Here is a 20,731-nt window from a genome sequence, read left to right on the forward strand (position 1 = left end):
CATGTGAGAACATAGAATCCCACTCCTATGCCACATGCTTAATGTCGGGGCTCCAGAGTGGCGCAGCGGTCTAAGCCACTGCATCTCAGTGCTAGAGGCGTCACTACAGACTAGTGGTCGACCGATTATGATTTTTCACCGCCGATACCGATTATTAGCGGGCCAAAAGGAGCCGATACCGATCAATTGGCCGAATGTTTATTTATATGTAACAACAATACTGAATGAACACTTATTTTAACTTAATATAATACATAGTCTATTTAGTCTCAAATAATGAAACATGCTCAATTTGGTTTAAATAATGCAAAAACAGTGTTGGAGAAGACAGTAAAAGTGCAATATGTGCCATGTAAAAAAGCTAATGTTTAAGTTCCTTGCTCAGAACATATGAAAGCTGGTGGTTCAATATTCCCAGTTCTTCAATATTCCCAGTTAAGAAGTTTTAGGTTGTAGTTATTGTAGGAATTATGACGTGTCGACTATTTCTCTCTATACCACTTGTATTACATATACCTTTGACAATTGGATGTTCTAATAGGCATTTTAGTATTGCCAGCCTAATCTCAGGAGTTGATAAGCTTGAAGTCATAAACAGCGCTGTGATCAAGCATTGCTAAGAGCTGCTGGAAAACGCAGTAAAGTTTGAATGAATGCTTACGAGCCTGCTGCTGCCTACAACCGCTCAGTCAGACTGCTCTATCAAATCATAGACTTAATTATATAATAAACACACAAGTAGGAGCCTTTGGTCATTAATATGGTCAAATCCGGAACTATCATTTCGAAAACAAAATGTTTCTTCTTTCAATGAAATACGGAACTGTATTTATGTGTTCTACAATGTAGAAAATAGTAAAAATGAAGAAAAACCCTTGAATGAGTAGGTGTGTCCAAACTTTTGACTGGTACTGTATACTTAATTGTTTGAAACCTGAACATTTTAATAGATCTTATGAGGCATGTCTTACCTTGCTTCAAAGTAGCGTATTATATTCATACTCTTCATACATTTCTAATGGATATTTTCATCTCGGTCACATGAAGCCACTTGCATGTGCAGTGCCCTTTTGACAACTCTGTTTTCCCGCAAATTACGTTATGGAACAAACATTCACGCGTGGCTTATTGCCTTGTGTGCATTGCTGCGCTTATAATGTGAAGAAATAATAGGTTATCAACATTTTTAAGCTAAACGTTCTGATCTGTTTCATCAGACTCATTGCTTATGAACTTTTTTTTATATATGTAATCTAGGCCTACTGGTTGTATGATATTGGGACCTATCGTCCCCCAACTGTCCCAGAGTCTGTTTGGAATAGGCTATTTCTTTCTTGACAATCTGACCAATAGAATAGCCTAAACTTTTCTACTATAGTAGATTGACATAAGCTTGTGATTTTGCTGCTCGTTACTCATCTTGTTGGCTGAGGAAAAGTAAATGAGGACAGTTATTCTAACATGTTCAAAGTGCACATCAGAATTCGGTAAGAAGGACGACACATCGTTGCATCATCCACTTCCATGTTCTGTTAATATGAATTACCATATTTTAACTGTTATTTCTGTCATACTGAGCACCGTGGGTGGATGCTCAGGTTACACACCCAATGCATATGGGTCCAGTAAATTTCTAAAACATCAGTAAAATTAAAATGTTGCCTGTCAAATGTCCAGCGCCACATTTTCCTAACGGAAACCCTGGGTGTAGCTCAATATTAAGGTGTTCCAATTGTTTTGTACAATTTGTCAGAGTAAAATCTTTAACATTTGCCTATGAACTCACTTGGTGAAGTCCACAGGACTTAAAAGGAATGAATTCAACAACTAGGTCTGTCACTAACAAATACAGTCATGGTTGGTTACTCTACAATTCACTCGATAATGCAAGGCAGGATCCCACAGAAATATACAAATTAGGCTTTACACCATGCGGTGTTAAAACACTAACACCACAGGTAATTTCTTACACTGAGGTGTGACAGCGTCAGCACTAAGCAGTGTTAAATTAACACTGAAACGTGTGGGTCCGTATAGACACTGGAACAGTTTTAATTTTAACCCTCAGTGTTGATTCAACACTGGAACATTTGCTGTGTGTGGGAAGTCTTTGTCTCTGTGTCTAATTTAGGGGGTGGTGGGGGTATTTATTTATTTATTTTTTTGTGTGTGTCTGCGTGTAAGAATATGGTGGAAAAGGGAAACACAGTGGCACCCCTAGCTCCATGTAATCAAAACACACACACATTCCCAGGATCTCCCACTCCAGTAAGAGGAATCTCCCTTTCCTGTGCCAGGTACTAGCAGGGCCCAGTTTGAACACATGACTTTCCCCCTTAAGCCATGGGCTTGTGGAAGAGGCAGGAGACGCCCTCCACACAGTTTCTGTCATAACAGCTGTTTTGGGAATGCTAGGGGCCTCCTTGAGTCGGGAAGGACGCGTGAGAGAGCGAGAGAGAGGTGGAAAGAGTCTCTGCACACCTCTATCTCCTCTGTCCTCTTCCAGCCAGTGGAATTCCAGACTTCTGTTTTTAGAACACAATTGCCATGGTTTCTGTTTCTGTTCTGACACTGTCTGTCTGTCCCCTGGCTGCTCCGTCTCTTCCCAAGGCATTGATCTGTTTCTCCCTCCCCCCAGCTTTTTAAAAACAGACATTTGACATTTAAGTCATTTAGCAGACGCTCTTATCCAGAGCGACTTACAAATTGGTGCATTCACCTTATGATATCCAGTGGAACAACCACTTTACAATAGTGCATCTAAATCTTTTAGGGGGGGGGGGTTAGAAGGATTACTTTATCCTATCCCAGGTATTCCTTAAAGAGGTGGGGTTTCAGGTGTCTCCGGAAGGTGGTGATTGACTCCGCTGTCCTGGCGTCGTGAGGGAGCTTGTTCCACCATAGGGGTGCCAGAGCAGCGAACAGTTTTGACTGGGCTGAGCGGGAACTGTGCTTCCTCAGAGGTAGGGGGGCCAGCAGGCCAGAGGTGGATGAGCGCAGTGCCCTCGTTTGGGTGTAGGGCCTGATCAGAGCCTGAAGGTACAGAGGTGCCGTTCCCCTCACGGCTCCGTAGGCAAGCACCATGGTCTTGTAGCGGATGCGAGCTTCAACTGGAAGCCAGTGGAGAGAGCGGAGGAGCGGGGTGATGTGAGAGAACTTGGGAAGGTTGAACACCAGACGGGCTGCGGCGTTCTGGATGAGTTGTAGGGGTTTAATGGCACAGGCAGGGAGCCCAGCCAACAGCGAGTTGCAGTAATCCAAACGGGAGATGACAAGTGCCTGGATTAGGACCTGCGCCACTTCCTGTGTGAGGCAGGGTCGTACTCTGCGAATGTTGTAGAGCATGAACCTACAGGATCGGGTCACCGCCTTGATGTTAGTGGAGAACGACAGGGTGTTGTCCAGGGTCACGCCAAGGTTCTTAGCACTCTGGGAGGAGGACACAATGGAGTTGTCAACCGTGATGGCGAGATCATGGAACGGGCAGTCCTTCCCCGGGAGGAAAAGCAGCTCCGTCTTGTCGAGGTTCAGCTTGAGGTGGTGATCCGTCATCCACACTGATATGTCTGCCAGACATGCAGAGATGCGATTCGCCACCTGGTTATCAGAAGGGGGAAAGGAGAAGATTAATTGTGTGTCGTCTGCATAGCAATGATAGGAGAGACCATGTGAGGATATGACAGAGCCAAGTGACTTGGTGTATAGCGAGAATAGGAGAGGGCCTAGAACAGAGCCCTGGGGGACACCAGTGGTGAGAGCACGTGTTGCGGAGACAGATTCTCGCCACGCCACCTGGTAGGAGCGACCTGTCAGGTAGGACGCAATTCAAGCGTGTTCCACACTGCGCATGTTCTGTACCTAAGTTGGTACAACCGACACTAGTTTTGAACTGACAATAAATGGCATAACAATGCTCAAAAGAAGCGTTAAATACCATACAGTTTCACCATTTACAGTGCAGTCAGAACGTATGACTTTTCCCACATTTTGTTACGTTACAGCCTTATTCTAAAATTAATTCAATCGTTTTTTTCCCCTCCACAATCTACACCCAATACCTCATGACAAAGCAAAAACAGCGTTTTAGAAATGTTTGCAAATGTATTCAAAATAAAAAAAACAAGTATTCAGACCCTTTCCTCAGTATTTTGTTGAAGCACCTTTGGCAGCGATTACATCCTAGAGTCTTCTTGTGTATGACGCTACAAGCTTGGCACACCTGTATGTGGTGAGTTTCTCCCTTCTCTGCAGATCCTCGCAAGTTCTCAGGTTGGACGGGGCACGTCTCTGCACAACTATTTTCAGGTCATCCAGGGATGTTTGATCGGGTTCTGGCTGGGCCACTCAGGGACATTCAGAGACTTGTCCTGAAGCCACTCCTGCGTTGTCTTGGCTGTGTGCTTAGGGTTGTCCTGTTGGAAGGTGAACCTTCACCCGAGTCTGAGGTCTGAGCGCTCTGGATCAGGTTTTCATTAAGGATCTCTCTGTACTTTGCTCCGTTCATCTTTTCCTCAATCCTGACTAGTCTCCCAGTCCCTGCCACTGAAAAACATCTCCACATTATGATGCTGCCACCACCATGCTTCACCGTAGGGATGGTGCCATGTTTCCTCCAGACGTGACGCTTGGCATTCAGGCCAAAGAGTTTTAATCTTGGTTTCATCAGACCAGAGGATCCTGTTTCTCATGGTCTGAGCATCCCTTAGGTGCCTTTTGGCAAACTCCAAGCGGGCTGTCATGAGCCTTTTACTGAGCAATGGCTTCCATCTGGCCACTCTACCATAAAGGCCTGATTGGTCTAGTGCTGCGGAAGGTGGAAGGTTCTCCCATCCCCACAGAGGAGCTCTGTCAAAATGACCATTGGGTTCTTGGTCACTTCCCTGACCAAGGCCCCTCCCCCGATTGTGCAGTTAGGCTGGCGGCCAGCTCTAGGAAGAGTCTTGGTTGTTCCAAACTTCTTCCATTGAAGAACGATGGAGGCCACTGTGGTCATTTTGACAGAGCTCCTCTGTGGGGATGGGAGAACCTTCCAGAAGGACAAGCATCTCTGCAGCACTAGACCAATCTGGCCTTCTTGGACTTTCAATGCTGCAGAACATTTTTGGTACCTTTCTGCAGATCTGTCTCGGAGCTCTACGGACAATTCCTTCGACCTCATGGCTTGGTTTTCGCTTTGACATGCGCTGTCAACTGTGGGACCTTTTTATATATAGACGGGTGTGTGCCTTTCCAAATCATGTCCAATCAATTGAATTTACCACAGGTGGACTCCAAGTTGTTGTAGAAACATCTCAAGGATGATCAATGGAAACAGGATGCTCCGGAGCTCAATTTCGAGTCTCATAGCAAATGGTCTGAATACTTATGTAAATAAGATATTTTAGTTTTTTTACTTTTATACATTTTCAGATATTTCTTAACCTGTTTTTGCTTTGTCATTATGGAGTATTGTGGGTTGATTGACAAATATTTTTTACATTTTTAAAAATCCATTTTAGAGCAAGGCTGTAATGTAACAAAATGTGGAAAAAGTCACGGGGTCTGAATACTTTCCGAATGCACTGTATATCAGCTCTTCATTTGGGAGATCGACGAGGCGGTCCGTCTTTTATGGCCTAGTATGAAGTTGTTTTCTGCCTTGTCTTCAGAGTGCCTTGAAATCACAACTTCCAAGGGGAGAGCATTAATCTGCCCTTTCACTCTCCAAACAGCAGTCATAGCCCAGCTACGGTCTCCATGGAGACGCTTCGGATGAGTCATCCGTTTCATAGAGAACATTCCTGTGTTGCCCCGCTGGGAGCGGCCGGTATCAATCATGCCTGACCTTTGACATCCAGCCCCGGCCACTAATCAAAACAGGCCATGTATCTGAATGGACTTCCATGAGACAGCAGTCAACAGGCAGGAATGAGGGCGATTAGAGGAATATAGTGACCTGTGGAAAGACGTCAACACCATTCATTCTACAGACAGTTATCATAGGACCAAAATGGCTGGGAAAGATGGATCAGGGCAGTTATAAACTACAGGCATAACTTTTCAACTCATTGTCCCTAACCCCAGGAACTTTTGTCTGCATTAAAGTTCCTCCACCAACATTATTTTTTAAATAAACAACGAGTTGAGTTAACTTTGCCTGTGACAGCAGTGCGGAACATAAGGAATTCATAACCTTTTTACACAATGAACAACAAAACGATGCATTTACAGGGGTGTACTTATTCAACACACTGCCTCTATGAAACTAGTTCCCCATGTCTATAGGCTGTAGTTGCTTTACCACTGAGTTGTATGCTACTTCACAGTAAAGGTCTGTCTATGTAAGTGGTCATGTGTGTTTCTCCCTTCTCGTGCACAGATTGAGCGGCGCATGGAGATGGTGCGCGTGGTGTCCCACAATACACACAAAAGGATGGTCACGTGTCTGCAGGGCCACATTGGCACCGACGCAGAGAAGAGACATGTAAGTCCACACATTATTAACATTATTCCTGGCCAAATTGTCTGAATTACTAGATCAAATATTAACATATATATTTATGATTTACAGTACCAGTCAAAAGTTTGGACACACCTGCTCATTCAAGGGTTTTTCTTTTTTTAATAGTGAAGACATCAAAACTATGAAATAACACAATGAATCATGTAGTAACCAAAAATGTTTACAAAATCTAATTTTATATTCTTCAAAGTAGCCACCCTTTGCCTTGATGGCAGCTTTGCACACTCTTGGCATTCTCTCAACCAGCTTCACCTGGAATGCTTTTCCAACAGTCTTGATGAAGTTCCCACATATGCTGAGCACTTGTTGGCTGCTTTTCCTTCACTCTGTGGTTCAAACCATCTCAATTGGGTTGAGGTCGGGTGATTGTGGAGGCCAGATCATCTGATGGATCACTCCATCTCTCTCCTTCTTGGTCAAATAGCCCTTACACAGGCTGGAGGTGTGTTGGGTCATTGTCCTGTTGAACAACAACTGATAGTCCCACTAAGCGCAAACCAGATGGGATGGCGTATCACTGCAGAATGCTGTGGTAGCCATGCTGGTTATGTGTGCGTTGAACTCTAAATAAATCACTGACAGTGTCACCAGCAAAGCACCATCACACCACCTCCATACTTCACGATGGGAAACACACATGCAGAGATCATCCGTTCACCTACTCTGCGTCTCACAAAGATACGGCGGTTAGAACCAATATCTCAAGATTTCCACTGGTCTAATGTCCATTGCTTGTGTTTCTTGGCCCAAGCAAGTCTCTTCTTCTTATTGGTGTCCTTTAGTAATGGTTTCTTTGCAGCAATTCCACCATGAAGGCCTGATTCACGCAGTCTCCTCTGAATACTTGATGTTGAGATGTGTCTGTTACTTGAACTCTGAAGCATTTATTTGGGCTGCAATTTCTGAGACTGGTGACTCTAATGAACTTATCCTCTGCAGCAGAGGTAACTCTTGGTCTTCATTTGCTGTGGCTGTCCTCATGAGAGCCAGTTTGATCACAGTGCTGATTGGTTACTGTGACTGCACTTGAAGAAACTTTCTGGATTGACTGACCTTCATTTCTTAAAGTAATGATGGACTGTCGTTTCTCTTTGCTTATTTGAGTTGTTCTTTCCATAATATGGACTTGGTCTTTTACCAAATAGGGCTATCTTCTGTATACCACCCCTACCTTGTCACAATACAACTGATTGGCTCAAACACATTAAGAAGGAAAGAAATTCCACAAATTAACTATTAACAAGGCACACCTGTTAATTGAAATTCATTCCAGGTGACTATCTCATGAAGCTGGTTGAGAGAATGCCAAGAGTGTGCAAAAATGTTATCAAGGCAAAGGGTGGCTACTTTGAAGAATATAAATTATATTTTGATTTGTTTAACTCTTTTTGGGTTACTACATGACTCCATGTGTTATTTCATATTTTCGGTGTCTTCACTATTATTCTACAATGTACAAATAAAGAAAAACCCTTGAATGAGTAGGTGTCCAAACTTTTGACTGGAAATGTATATCCCACTGAATCTTCACTTATCCCGATTTAACACTAGATTATTCCACCCGCTTGAAAATAATATTCTATATCAGCAATTTGTTTGTTTTTGTTTACTTCTCATGATCCAACATGTACAATTGTGTCAATGCCAGTCCGTACCACGCCTTTACACAGGAAATGGTCAGGTAAAAACACACATTTTACTTTTCTCATAGCTACATTTCCAGCCTTGCTCATCCCTCCTTCCATGCTTTTCATTCCAGCTTTGAGAATAGAAAGGAATGAAAAGGCATCATACTGTATCTAGTTTTTACAGTATGTCAAAGTACTGTAGCTATTAACACAGCAATAACCGTAACATCCTTATTCTTTCTACCATTCTTTATTGTCCAACTTCATGACAGTGGAAATTGACTCTCCACTGAAACCCTAAAAAGCTAATCAGAAATATTTTGTTGACCTTAGAATGAGTAAATTGTTGGTGCCTCAGCTGTGGTATCTAATAAATATATACATCTCTCTCTTCCCTCTTTCTCACACACCTCACAGAAAAAGCTTCCTCTGACGGCGCTGTCTCAAGCCATGGTGGACGGCGGCAGTCAGCTGGGAGAGGAGTCTCTGATTGGGTGAGTGAGGGTGATTGACAGGTTAGACAACCAACCATTTGTCTGACACTGGTTATATGGAACAGATGAACCTTAGAGAGGGGAAAGGGGGATACCTAGTCAGTTGTACAACTGAATGCCTTCAACTGAAATATGTCTTCCGCATTTAAACCAACCCCTCTGAATCAGAGAGGTGGGGGGCTGCCTTAAATCGACATCCACGTCTTTGGCACCCGGGGAACAGTGGGTTAACTGCCTTGCTCAGGGGGATGGAGAATGTGGGGCTATGTTTTCAGAGCTAACAAACTGGCATTATTATTATTATTATTGTCGACTGTATTTTCTGTCATTTTTTGTTTTCGTGGAGGATCAGGAAGTGCTTAGTGTGGTTGTGTGTATCCACATAATGAGGATGTGTGCCAGACAGTTCCTCCATGTAACAACACTAGCTACACCGTTGCCTTGTTCGCATGGTAAGACAGTGACAGAAATGGACAGGCACTCAAACAAGAGGATCTAGAAACTGTGACTTGAAGCTACCCATTGATTTTACTGTTACTACCAAGGGGTCCATCGGATCTTTTTATGGGAGTAAAGTACATGTTGGATAAAAAATGTCTTGACAGGCCTGATTGAAACTGAACATTTGTCGTTAACTTTCCAAATGTCATCAAAACAAAATACGCTAGACAAGGTGGGATCTTTTTGTGTAGGTAAAGTTAATTATGTGAGAAATGTCAGTTGAAATGCTTTTATGCGTAAATATTTCTATAAGAACTATCATATCGAAGTAAACTTGGAGTCACGCGATGACGTGTGGTCCTCCTTAGGGATCGACCGATTATGATTTTTTTTCCCGATACCGATTATTGGAGGACCAGAAAAGGCCAATACCGATTAATCGCCTGTTTTTTTTATTTTATTTAATATAATTAATTAATATAATACATAAATAAAATCAATTTAGTCTCAAATAAATAATGAAACATGTTTAATGCAAAAACACAATGTTGAAGAAGAAAGTAAAAGTGCAATATGTGCCATGTAAAAAAGCTAATGTTTAAGTTCCTTGCTCAGAACATGAGAACATATGAAAGCTAGTGGTTCCTATTAACATGAGTCTTCAATATTCCCAGTTAAGAAATTTTAGGTTGTAGTTATAGGAATTATAGGACTATTTCTCTCTATACCATTTGTATTTCATATACCTTTGACTATTGGACGTTCTAATATTGTTTGAATGAAATGCTGACGAGCTTGCTGCTGCCTACCATCGCTCAGTCAGACTGCTCTATCAAATATTAAATCATAGACTTAATTATAATATAATAAAACACACACATATGAGCCTTTGGTCATTATTATGGTCAAATCCGGAAACTATAATTTCGAAAACAAAACGTTTATTCTTTCAGTGAAATACGGAACCGTTCCGTATTTTATCGAACGGGTGGCAAACCTAAATCTAAATATTCCTGTTACATTGCACAACCTTTAATGTTATGTCATAATTATGTAAAATTCTGGCAAATGAATTAGTCTTTGTTAGGAAGAAATGGTCTTCACACAGTTCGCAGGCGGCCCAAACTGCTGCGTATACCCTGACTCTGCTTGCACAGAACGCAAGAGAAGTGACACAATTTCCCTAGTTAATATTGCCTGATAACTTGAATTTATTTTAACTAAATATGCAGGTTTAAAAAAATATATACTTGTGTATTGATTTTAAGAAAGGCATTGATGTTTATGGTTAGGTACATTGGTGCGACGGCGGTGCTTTTTTCGCGAATGAGCTTGTTAAATCATCACCCGTTTGGCGAAGTAGGCTGTGATTCAATGATAAATTAACAGGCACCGCGTCGATTATATGCAGGACAAGCCAGATAAACTAGTAATATCATCAACCATGTGTAGTTAACTAGTGATTATGTTAATATTGATTGTTTTTTATAAGATAAGTTTAGTGCTAGCTAGCAACTTACCTTGGCTCCTTGCTGCACTCGCGTAACAGGTGGTCAGCCTGCCACTCAGTCTCCACATGGATTGCAATGTAATCGGCGTCCAAAAATGCAGATTACCGATTGTTATAACTTGAAATCGGCCCTAATTAATCGGCCTTGTCGATTAATCGGTCGACCTCTAGTCCTCCCACTACGACTTGGGAAAGCGTGCAGTTTATTAGGCTACAGATTAAATAAATGACGATGTACTTCACAGGGTGGTGAAAGTGCACGGTGATGAGCTTGATTCTCCTTTCCAATAAATATTGAGTGTCTTATTCTGGTTACATGATCACCGATGCTTGGCTGCCGTTTGACAAATAAAAATGATCTTGCTCTTATGTCCCTAATAATCTCATCTAGTAGTCTGTACCCGCACTGTATCTGTGAGCTGTTGGCAAGAGCACACGTGCCAATACCAGAGTGGGCTCGCTATATAACACCCATTGTTTTGGTGCGAAAACCATCAGTAGAGTTAAATGCCATGGAAACCCATGTAACTTGTATTTTTTATTCGGTCCATGGGAATTTAACCGCAAAATATATTTTTATGTGCAGTATGTCATTACACACAGCCTTTTATCCACAACAAGTCAATTTGATGGAAACACATCTCTGGTGGGAAATTGCCCATATTGTTTTTATGGCTGATTTTAGAATGAAACGCTGTCACCATTTGGATGGAAAACTAGCTACTGTCTGCTTTTAGGAGAAGGTCAATCTCTCATTTGACACATTTGTGCAAGATGTGTGGATGATGAATTTGAAAGGTGGTGCCAAAGAAGACTAGTGACGAATGCGACATGTAGATGGCCCTCTCTGCTGTTCTCAGTCATTATTTATATTATTTGAAGGAAAGTAATTAACTGCTTATCCGGTGGCTCTTCCTGTGGCGTCTGAATGACCTGTGTGTATGGGTCTCCTGACAGGAAGATGATGGAGGTGTGTGGGGAGGCAGAGAACAGGCTGGCATCAGAGCTGCTGCAGCACGAGGTCCAGATAGAGAAGGATGTCCTAGACCCACTCAACCAGCTAGCAGAGGTGAGAAGGAGAGATCTAGCTAGTGCCTTATTTCATCCAAACCGGTCTCAAGAGTATCCAATATATAAGTAAATTCTTACTCCAACACAGCATCAAAGAATCATTGAGTCAATATGTATTTGGAAAAGTACCATACCTTATTAATATGCATGTGATCTGTCCATATTCTCAGGTGGACATTCCCAACATCCTGAAACAGAGGAAGCAGCTAGCCAAGCTAGTGCTGGACTACGATTCTGCCAGAGCGAGGTGAGCCTACGTACAGTTGAAGTCGGAAGTTTACATACACCTTAGCCAAATACATTTAAACTCAGTTTTTCACAATTCCCGACATTTAATCCTAGTAAAAATTCCCTGTCTTAGGTCAGTTAGGATCACCACTTTATTTTAAGAATGTGAAATGTCAGAATAATAGTAGAGAATGATTTATTTCAGCTTTTATTTTTCATCACATTCCCAGTGGGTCAGAAGTTTACATGCACTCAATTTGTATTTGGTAGCATTGCCTTTAAAATTGTTTAACTTGGGTCAAACGTTTCGGGTAGCCTTCCACAAGCTTCCCACAATAAGTTGGGTGAATTTTGGCCCATTGCTCCTGACAGAGCTGGTGTAACTGAGTCAGGTTTGTAAGCCTCCTTGCTCACACACACTTTTCATTTCTGCCCACACATTTTCTATAGGATTGAGGTCAGGGCTTTGTGATGGCCACTCCAATACCTTGACTTTGTTGTCCTTAAGCCGTTTTGCCACAACTTTGGAAGTATGCTTGGGGTCATTGTCCATTTGGAAGACCAATTTGCGACCAAGCTTTAACTTCCTGACTAATGTCTTGAGATGTTGCTTCAATATATCCACATCATTTTACTGCCTCGTGATGCCATTTATTTTGTGAAGTGCACCAGTCCCTTCTGAGGCAAAGCACTCCCACAACATGATGCTGCCACCCCTGTGCTTCACGGTTGGGATGGTGTTCTTCGGCTTGCAAGCCTCCCCCTTTTTCCTCCAAACATAACGACGGTCATTATGGCCAAACAGTTCTATTTTTGTTTCATCAGACCAGAGGACATTTCTCCAAAAAGTACGATCTTTGTCCCCATGTGCAGTTGCAAACCGTATTCTGGCTTTTTTATGGTGGGTTTGGAGCCGTGGCTTCTTCCTTGCTGAGCGGCCTGTCAGGTTATGTCGATATAGGACTCGTTTTACTGTGGATATAGATACTTTTGTACCTGTTTCCTCCAGCATCTTCACAAGTTCCTTTGCTGTTGTTCTGGGGTTGATTTGCACTTTTCGCACCAAAGTACATTCATCTCTAGGAGACAGAACGCGTCTCCTTCCTGAGCGGTATGACGGCTGCGTGGTCCCATGGTGTTTATTCTTGCGTACTATTGTTTGTACAGATGACCGTGGTACCTTCAGGCGTTTGGAAATTTCTCCCAAGGATGAACCAGACTTGAGGTCTACAATTCTTTTTTTTGATTTTCCCATGATGTCAAGCAAAGAGGCACTGAGTTTGAAGGTAGGCCTTGAAATACATCCACAGGTACACCTCCAATTATATGGAATACTAAAATTGTCAATTAGCCTATCAGAAGCTTCTAAAGCCATGACATTTTCTGGAATTTTCCAAGCTGTTTAAAGGCACAGTCAACTTAGTGTATGTAAACTTCTGACCCACTGGAATTGTGATACAGTGAATTGTAAGTGAAATCTGTCTGTTAACAATTGTTGTGCATGACACAAGTCATTTTTCCAAAGTAGATGTCCTAACCGACTTGCCAAAACTATAGTTTAACAAGAAGTTTGTGGAGTGGTTGAAAAAATAGTTTTAATGACTCCAACCTAAGGTTATGTAAACTTCCGACTTCAACTGTACATGTATCACCTTTATTCATGTTATATTGTGCTTATGACATGTTTTCTGAAGTTTATAACAAATTTCTAACCTTGTGTGTGTGGTCTACCCCTTCCAGGTGGTTGCAGGCAACCAAGTCAATAATCTCAGGAACAAACACGCAAGCACTGACGGCCAAGGCAGACCTGCTCAAAGAAGAGGTGGACGAAGCTATGAACAAAATGGAACTCTGCAAGGTAAGTTTGTCGGACGTCCAGTCTGCTATATGAATTAGGATAAATCACAGACCTCAATCCCGAATGTTAACTGCTCGCAGAAGAGGAAGTTGAAATATGGAATGTTTGGTACTGTATTTCTGTCAAATCAATAGTTTGGACACACCTACTCATTCAAGGGTTTTTATTTATTTTACAATTTTCTACGTTGTAGAATAATAGGGAAGACACTATGAACAACACTATGAAATAACACACATTGTAAGTGTTGTTACATAGATGCTGTGTTCACTATGCATGATTAATACATAATTCAAGGTTTATTTGATGTAGTAAATAAATAAATGATTTATTGATGTATAGATAAGAATTTAAATGTGATGTAACAGGTAAATTAACGTTAGGCCATTGTTTGTGTTTTTATGTTCCATCCCGGAACTAACGTTCTCTGTTGTGTTACTGCTACGGAATTTGTTAATTGACTGTGTGCAATCTAACTTAAGCAGATCTTAGTCTGAGTCATAATTGTTGATGGCAGAGGCTAAGAAAGATAGTAAAGGGACTTTCGAGGGACTTTAAGGATTCAAGAACCTCTTTTCAGGACAAGCAGCCAACGAGGTATTTTGTTCAACCTATAGAACTTTGTTTATTGTCGCGCCAAGTTCTATTTGTATTGTCGCGCCAAGCGCCATTTGTATTGTTGCGCCGAGTGCCATTTGTATTTCTTTGTTTCAGTACTCTATAATTTATCAACGTTACTGTGTTCATTCAAACATATAGTTCTCACGGCGTGACGTGGATGCATCGGAGAAAAAGACGTGCAATGCAATAAACGCCCGTTTCAAGGAACCAACCTGTGTCTGTTGTCGTGAAGAGAGCTACACACATGGAATCATGTAGTAACCAAAAAAGTGTTAAACAAGTCAGAATATATTTCATATTAATGACAGCTTTGCACACTCAAAGGGTGGCTACTTTGAAGAATCTCAAATATAAAATATATTTTATTTTGTTTATCACTTTTTTGGTTACATGATTACATATCTTTTTTGTCATAGTTTTGATGTCTTCACTATTATTCTACAATGTAGAACATAGTAAAAACAAAGAAAAACCCTGGAATGAGTAGGTGTGTCCAAACATTTGACTGGTACTGTACATGAGAGCAGAAGTGGACATTCCAACCTCAGTGACGTTGTGGCTGCTTGCTTTAGGAAGAATGCCCAGTCAGCTGTGTGTGTGTGTGTGTGTGTGTGTGTGGGCGCTCGTGTTTGTGAGCGCATGTGGTCTCTCTGTGTATGTTGCTGATTCAGTGTATTGTTTTTGTATGGAGTGGTGTGTGTCAGGTCATCTGTCCAGGAAACTACATGGCTGTGTGTTTTCCTTCCTCTACTCTCCAAGCCTGTTTAGTCCTACGAACCCTACAGCTCTACCAGGCCCTGTTAACAGCAGACAGATTTGATTCACTGTGGAAGGCCCAATGGCCATACCCACCGCTAACACTAACAGAGCTGCCACCTGAAATACATTGATTCCATGTTGATATAATGGAGACCAGAGAGGTGGATAAAAAATATATTTTACCTTTTATTTAAATAGGCAAGTCAGTGTAGAACAAATTCTTATATACAATGATGGCCAAACCCGGACGACGCTGGGCCAATTGTGCGCTGCCCTATGGGACTCACAATCACGGCCGGATGTGATGCAGCCTGGATTCGAACCAGGGACTGTAGTGACGCCTCTTGCATTGAGATGCAATGCCTTAGACCCCTTCGCCACTCACCACTTAGGTCAATAATAAAACGGGCATAGGGAAATGACTGTTGATGTGATGTTTTATCATTAAATGGATGATGTGTTTTAAGTTTGAAATGTAAGTTCTGAGAGCTGGTTCTGAGAGCTGGTTCTTCTGTCATCTGGTTGTAATGATCTCTGGTCTGTGCTCCTCTCTCTCAGGACCAACTGGCTGCAGACATGTACAGTTTCTTCTCAAAGGAAGGGGACTATGCCCGCTACTATGTAATGGTGGGTGTGCATGTGTGGGAATGTTCACAGCTGTAGATTGACTGGGTGAGCTGTTTATTTTGAAGTCCTCATTGTTGATGATTGACACACTCTCTCTCTCTCTCACCCCCCCCCCCCCCCCCCCCTCCACAATGTTCTGTTGTGTTCCCAGCTCTTAGAGGCCCAAGCTGATTATCATAGAAAATCTCTGACTGTGCTGGAGAGTGTCCTGCCAACCATCCAAGCACAGCAAGGTACACTACACTCCTGCCCCCCCAAAACCCTCTGACAGTCAGGTGCAGTACAACAGTTTTCTCCCCGTGCTGGTTGAACATGCCCAGAAGTTATCCTCGTCCAATCCTAGCCTTAACCATGATGGAAAGAAATGCAGTACTACGTCAAATGTGTCTAGGGACAACTTCATTGTACTCCCCCCTAAAACCTCTCTCAGCAGGATACAGTGCATTCGGGAAAGTATTCAGACCTGTGGCTAGAGGGGGGTGGGGTGGAGAGTATAGATTTTTTGGGAAGGATGTGAGGATTGGTCTGTACAGTGCATTTGGGAGGTATTCAGACCCCTTGACTTTTTCCACATTTTGTTACATTAGACTTATTCTAAAATGGATTTCATTGTTTTTTCCCCTCATCAATCTACACACAATACCTCATAATGACAAAGCAAAAAAACATTTTTTTTTGTTTTTTTTGCAGCTGTATTGAAAATGTAAAACTGAAATGTCACATTTACACAAGTATTCTGACCTTTTACTCAGTACTTTGTTGAAGCACCTTTGGCAGCGATTACAGCCTCAAGTCTTCTTGAGTATGGCACACCTGTATTTGGGAAGTTTCTCCCATTCCTCTCTGCAGATCCTCTCAAGCTCTTTCAGGTTGGATGGGGAGCATTGCTGCACAGTTATTTTCAGGTCTCTTCAGAGATGTTCGATCGGGTTCAAGTCCGGGCTCTGGCTGGTCCACTCAAAGACATTCAGAGACTTGTCCTGAAGCCATTCCTGTGTTGTCTTGGCTGTGTGCTTAGGGTCCTTGTCCTGTTAGAATTGGGTGAAGGTTCACCTTCCGAGGTCCTGAGCGCTCTGGAGCAGGTTTTCAACAAGGAGCTCTCTGTACTTTGCTCCATTCATCTTTCCCTCAATCCTGACTAGTCTCCCAGTCCCTCCAGCTGAAAAACATCCCCACAGCATGATGCTGCCACCATGCTTCACCGTAGGGATGGTGCCACGTTTCCTCCAGACGTGACGCTTGGCATTCAGGCCAAAGAATTCAATCTTGGTTTCATCAGACCAGAGAGTCTTGTTTCTCATGGTCTGAGAGTCCTGAGAGGCCTTTTACTGAGGAGTGGCTTCTGTCTGGTGACTCTAACATAAAGGCCTGATTGGTGGAGTGCTGCAAAGATGGTTGTCCTTCTGGAAGGTTCTCCCATCTCCACAGAGGAAGTCTGGAGCTCTGTCAGTGACCATCGGGTTCTTGGTCATGTCCCTGACAAAGGCCCTTCTCCCTCTATTGCTCAGTTTGGCTGCGGGGCCAGCTCTAGGAAGAGTTTTGGTGGTTCCAAACTTCTTCCATGTAAGAATGGAGGCCACTGTGTTCTTGGGGACCTTCAATGCTGCAGAAATGTTTTGGTACCCTTCCCCAGATCAACACAATCCTGTCTCGGAGCTCTACGGTCAATTCCTTCCACCTCATGGCTTGGTTTTTGCTCTGACATGCACTGTCAACTGTGGGACCTTATATAGACAGGTGTGCCTTTTCTAAATCATGTCCAATCAATTAATTTGACCACAGGTGGACTCCAAGTTGTAGAAACATCTCAGGGATGATCAATGGAAACAGGACGCACCTGAGCTCAATTTCGAGTCTCATAGCAAAGGGTCTGAATGCTTTCGTAAAAAATATTTCAGTTTAATTTTTTAATACATTTGCAGATATTTCTTAACCTGTTTTCGCTTTGTCATTATGGGGTATTGTGTGTAGATTGATGAGGAAAAAAACAAATCTATTTTAGAATAAGGCTGAAATGTAGCAATGTGAAAAAAGTAAAGGGGTCAGAATACTTTCCGAATGAACTGTACAGACTAGAGGTCGACCGAATTTAATTGGGGCCGATTTCATGTTTTCATAACAATCGGGAATCGGCATTTTTGGACACTGATCATGGCCGATTACATTGCACTCCACGAGGAACCTGCATGGCAGGCTGACTACCTGTTATGCGAGTGCAGCAAGGAGCCAAGGTAAGGTGCTAGCTAGCATTAAACATATCTTATAAAAAACTATCAATCTTAACATAATCACTAGTTAACTACACATGGTTGATGATATTACTCGTTTATCTAGCTTGTCCTGCGTTGCATGTAATAGATGCGGTGCCTGTTAATTTATCATCGAATCACAGCCTACTTTGCCAAACGGGTGATTTAACAAGCACATTTGCGAAAAAAGCACTGTCGTTGCACCAATGTACCTAACCATAAACATCAATGCCTTTCTTAAAATCAATACACAGAAGTATATTTTTTTAAACCTGCATATTTAGTTAAAAGAAATCCAGGTTAGCAGGCAATATTAAACTAGGGAAATTGTCACTTCTCTTGCGTTCATTGCACACAGAGTCAGGGTATATGCAACAGTTTGGGCCGCCTGGCTCGTTGCGAACTAATTTGCCAGAATTCTACGTAATTACGACATAACATTGAAGGTTGTGCAATGTAACAGGAATATTTAGACTTATGGATGCCACCCGTTAGATAAAATACAGAACGGTTCCGTATTTCACTGAAAGAATAAACGTTTTGTTTTCGAAATGATAGTTTCCGGATTTGACCATATTAATGACCTAAGGCTCGTATTTCTGTGTGTTATGTTATAATTAAGTCTATGATTTGATAGAGCAGTCTGACTGAGCGGTGGTAGGCAGCAGCAGGCTCGTAAGCATTCATTCAAACAGCACTTTTGTGCATTTGCCAGCAGCTCTTCGCTGTGCTTCAAGCATTGAGCTGTTTATGACTTCAAGCCTCTCAACTCCCAAGATTAGGCTGGTGTAACCGATATGAAATGGCTAGCTAGTTAGCGGGGTGCGCGCTAATAGCGTTTCAATCGGTGACGTCACTCACTCTGAGACCTTGAAGTAGTTGTTCCCCTTGCTCTGCAAGAGCCGCGGCTTTTGTGGAGCGATGGGTAACGATGCTTCTAGGGTGGCTGTTGTCGATGTGTTCCTGGTTCGAGCCCAGGTAGGGGCGAGGAGAGGGACGGAAGCTATACTGTTACATTGGCAGTACTAAAGTGCCAATAAGAACATCCAATAGTCAAAGGTATATGAAATACAAATGGTATAGAGAGAAATAGTCCTATAATAACTACAACCTAAAACTTCTTACCTGGGAATATTGAAGACTCATGTTAAAAGGAACCACCAGCTTTCATATGTTCTGAGCAAGGAACTTAAACGTTAGCTTTTTTACATGGCACATATTGCACTTTTACTTTCTTCTTCAACACTTTGTTTTTGCATTATTTCAACCAAATTGAACATGTTTCATTATTTATTTGAGGCTAAATTGATTTTATTCCTGTATTATATTAAGTTAAAATAAGTGTTCATTCAGTATTGTTGTAATTGTCATTATTACAAATAAATAAATAAAAAATAATATCGGCCGATTTAATCGGTATTGACTTTTTCTGGTCCTCCAATAATCACTATTGGCGTTGAAAAATCATAATCGGTCGACCTCTAGTACAGAACAATCCTCACGTACTTCCCAAAAAAGATTTCTCTCCCCACCCCCCTCTAGCCACAGGCTCTTTGTTTTCTACTTCAGGCTTATAAAGGTTTAACTGAGCGTGATACAGGAACTCTGTCCACTATATTATGATGTTATTGTTAAATTAGGCTGAAGTCTTAAAGGAAACATCCACCCAAAACCATCAATTCTTATAACATGAAAACAGAATGAGCCCCAGAATCGATAGAACATTGTTTAGCGATGCCTAAAAACGATATAACATTCAAAATGGGTGAATCTTTCCTTTGTCTCCTTTATTTCCCCCTGCCAGCTAGTCTACAGCTGTTTGCTTCTTGTTTATTTCTTAGACCATTTCAATCACTTATAACTATATTAAAATGCCACATCAACCATCTCTCAGTCAAAGTAATTGCTTATTATTCTCAATGATGTCTGAATGCAACTGGCAGGCACTGTCAAATATAGAAAAATTGCTTATTGTTTCTGTAGGATTGAAAAGGATTACAGGGAAGACATTTTATTTTGGTGTCTCCACTCTCTTTTTAGTATGGGCATCCTCCCTCTCTCCCTCTCTGTGGTTGTAAAGCTGTGTCCTGTTAGCTTGTTTTTATCTAGTAAACCGAACACATTTGGTCTAAATCAGACAGCCTTGCTCTCAGCATGTAGGATATGATGACTCAAAGTCGAACACTTTAAAGCTCACGTCAGACCTACCTGGGCTTTCCTTTCCACAGAGTGGGAACACAGACCATGGATGGAGACCATGTGGTTATTCGTTACAGCTAGCTTTATTGGAGGAGGGAGTGACTGATGGTTGGCCAGAGGGGACATTGTTGACCTAGAAATCGACCATTCCCAGGCCTCCTAACCTCTCATCCACACACTGCTCTTCCTGGGGTGACTACCTACCGCCCTCTCTCGCTGCAGACCCGTAACAACTTTAGTGTTGTTACCACCATGCTTAGTGCTACCATTCTCGCTCTCTACCACTCTCTCGCTCTCCCTTCAGACTCGTGGACGGAGAAGCCAGCGTTTGGGACGGGGTTGGAGGAGCATCTGAAGAGGAGCAGCAGAGAGATCGCTCTGCCCTTAGAGGCCTGCGTCATGATGCTGCTGGAGACTGGCATGAAGGAGGAGGTAGGGAGATGGAGGGGGGGAGAAATGAGGGGATCATAGTAAGTTGAGGACTGAAATCTAATTATGGATGGGTGGAATAATAGGATGGAGGAAGTGGATTGAGCATTTTTGT

General features: G+C 42.2%; 1 protein-coding gene across 7 annotated transcripts in view; it reads left to right on the plus strand.

The window, feature by feature from the left end:
- Positions 1–20,731, plus strand: part of arhgap17a (Rho GTPase activating protein 17a) — a 48,943-nt gene that overhangs the window by 17,524 nt on the left and 10,688 nt on the right. For 5 of the 7 annotated variants that reach the window (XM_014179686.3, XM_014179690.3, XM_014179689.3 and 2 more), the window contains exons 3-11: positions 6,359–6,463; positions 8,151–8,183; positions 8,548–8,624; positions 11,533–11,644; positions 11,817–11,893; positions 13,615–13,732; positions 15,671–15,739; positions 15,891–15,972; positions 20,492–20,619. In XM_014179686.3, coding sequence (XP_014035161.1) covers positions 6,359–6,463; positions 8,151–8,183; positions 8,548–8,624; positions 11,533–11,644; positions 11,817–11,893; positions 13,615–13,732; positions 15,671–15,739; positions 15,891–15,972; positions 20,492–20,619 — 801 coding nt within the window. The remainder of the gene's footprint in view (positions 1–6,358; positions 6,464–8,150; positions 8,184–8,547; positions 8,625–11,532; positions 11,645–11,816; positions 11,894–13,614; positions 13,733–15,670; positions 15,740–15,890; positions 15,973–20,491; positions 20,620–20,731) is intronic. The other 2 variants (XM_014179688.3, XM_082970497.1) reach the window with 1 other exon arrangement.

The sequence above is a fragment of the Salmo salar genome, chromosome 28, assembly GCF_965601325.2.
Source record: "Salmo salar chromosome 28, fSalSal1, whole genome shotgun sequence".
NCBI lineage: Eukaryota > Metazoa > Chordata > Actinopteri > Salmoniformes > Salmonidae > Salmo > Salmo salar.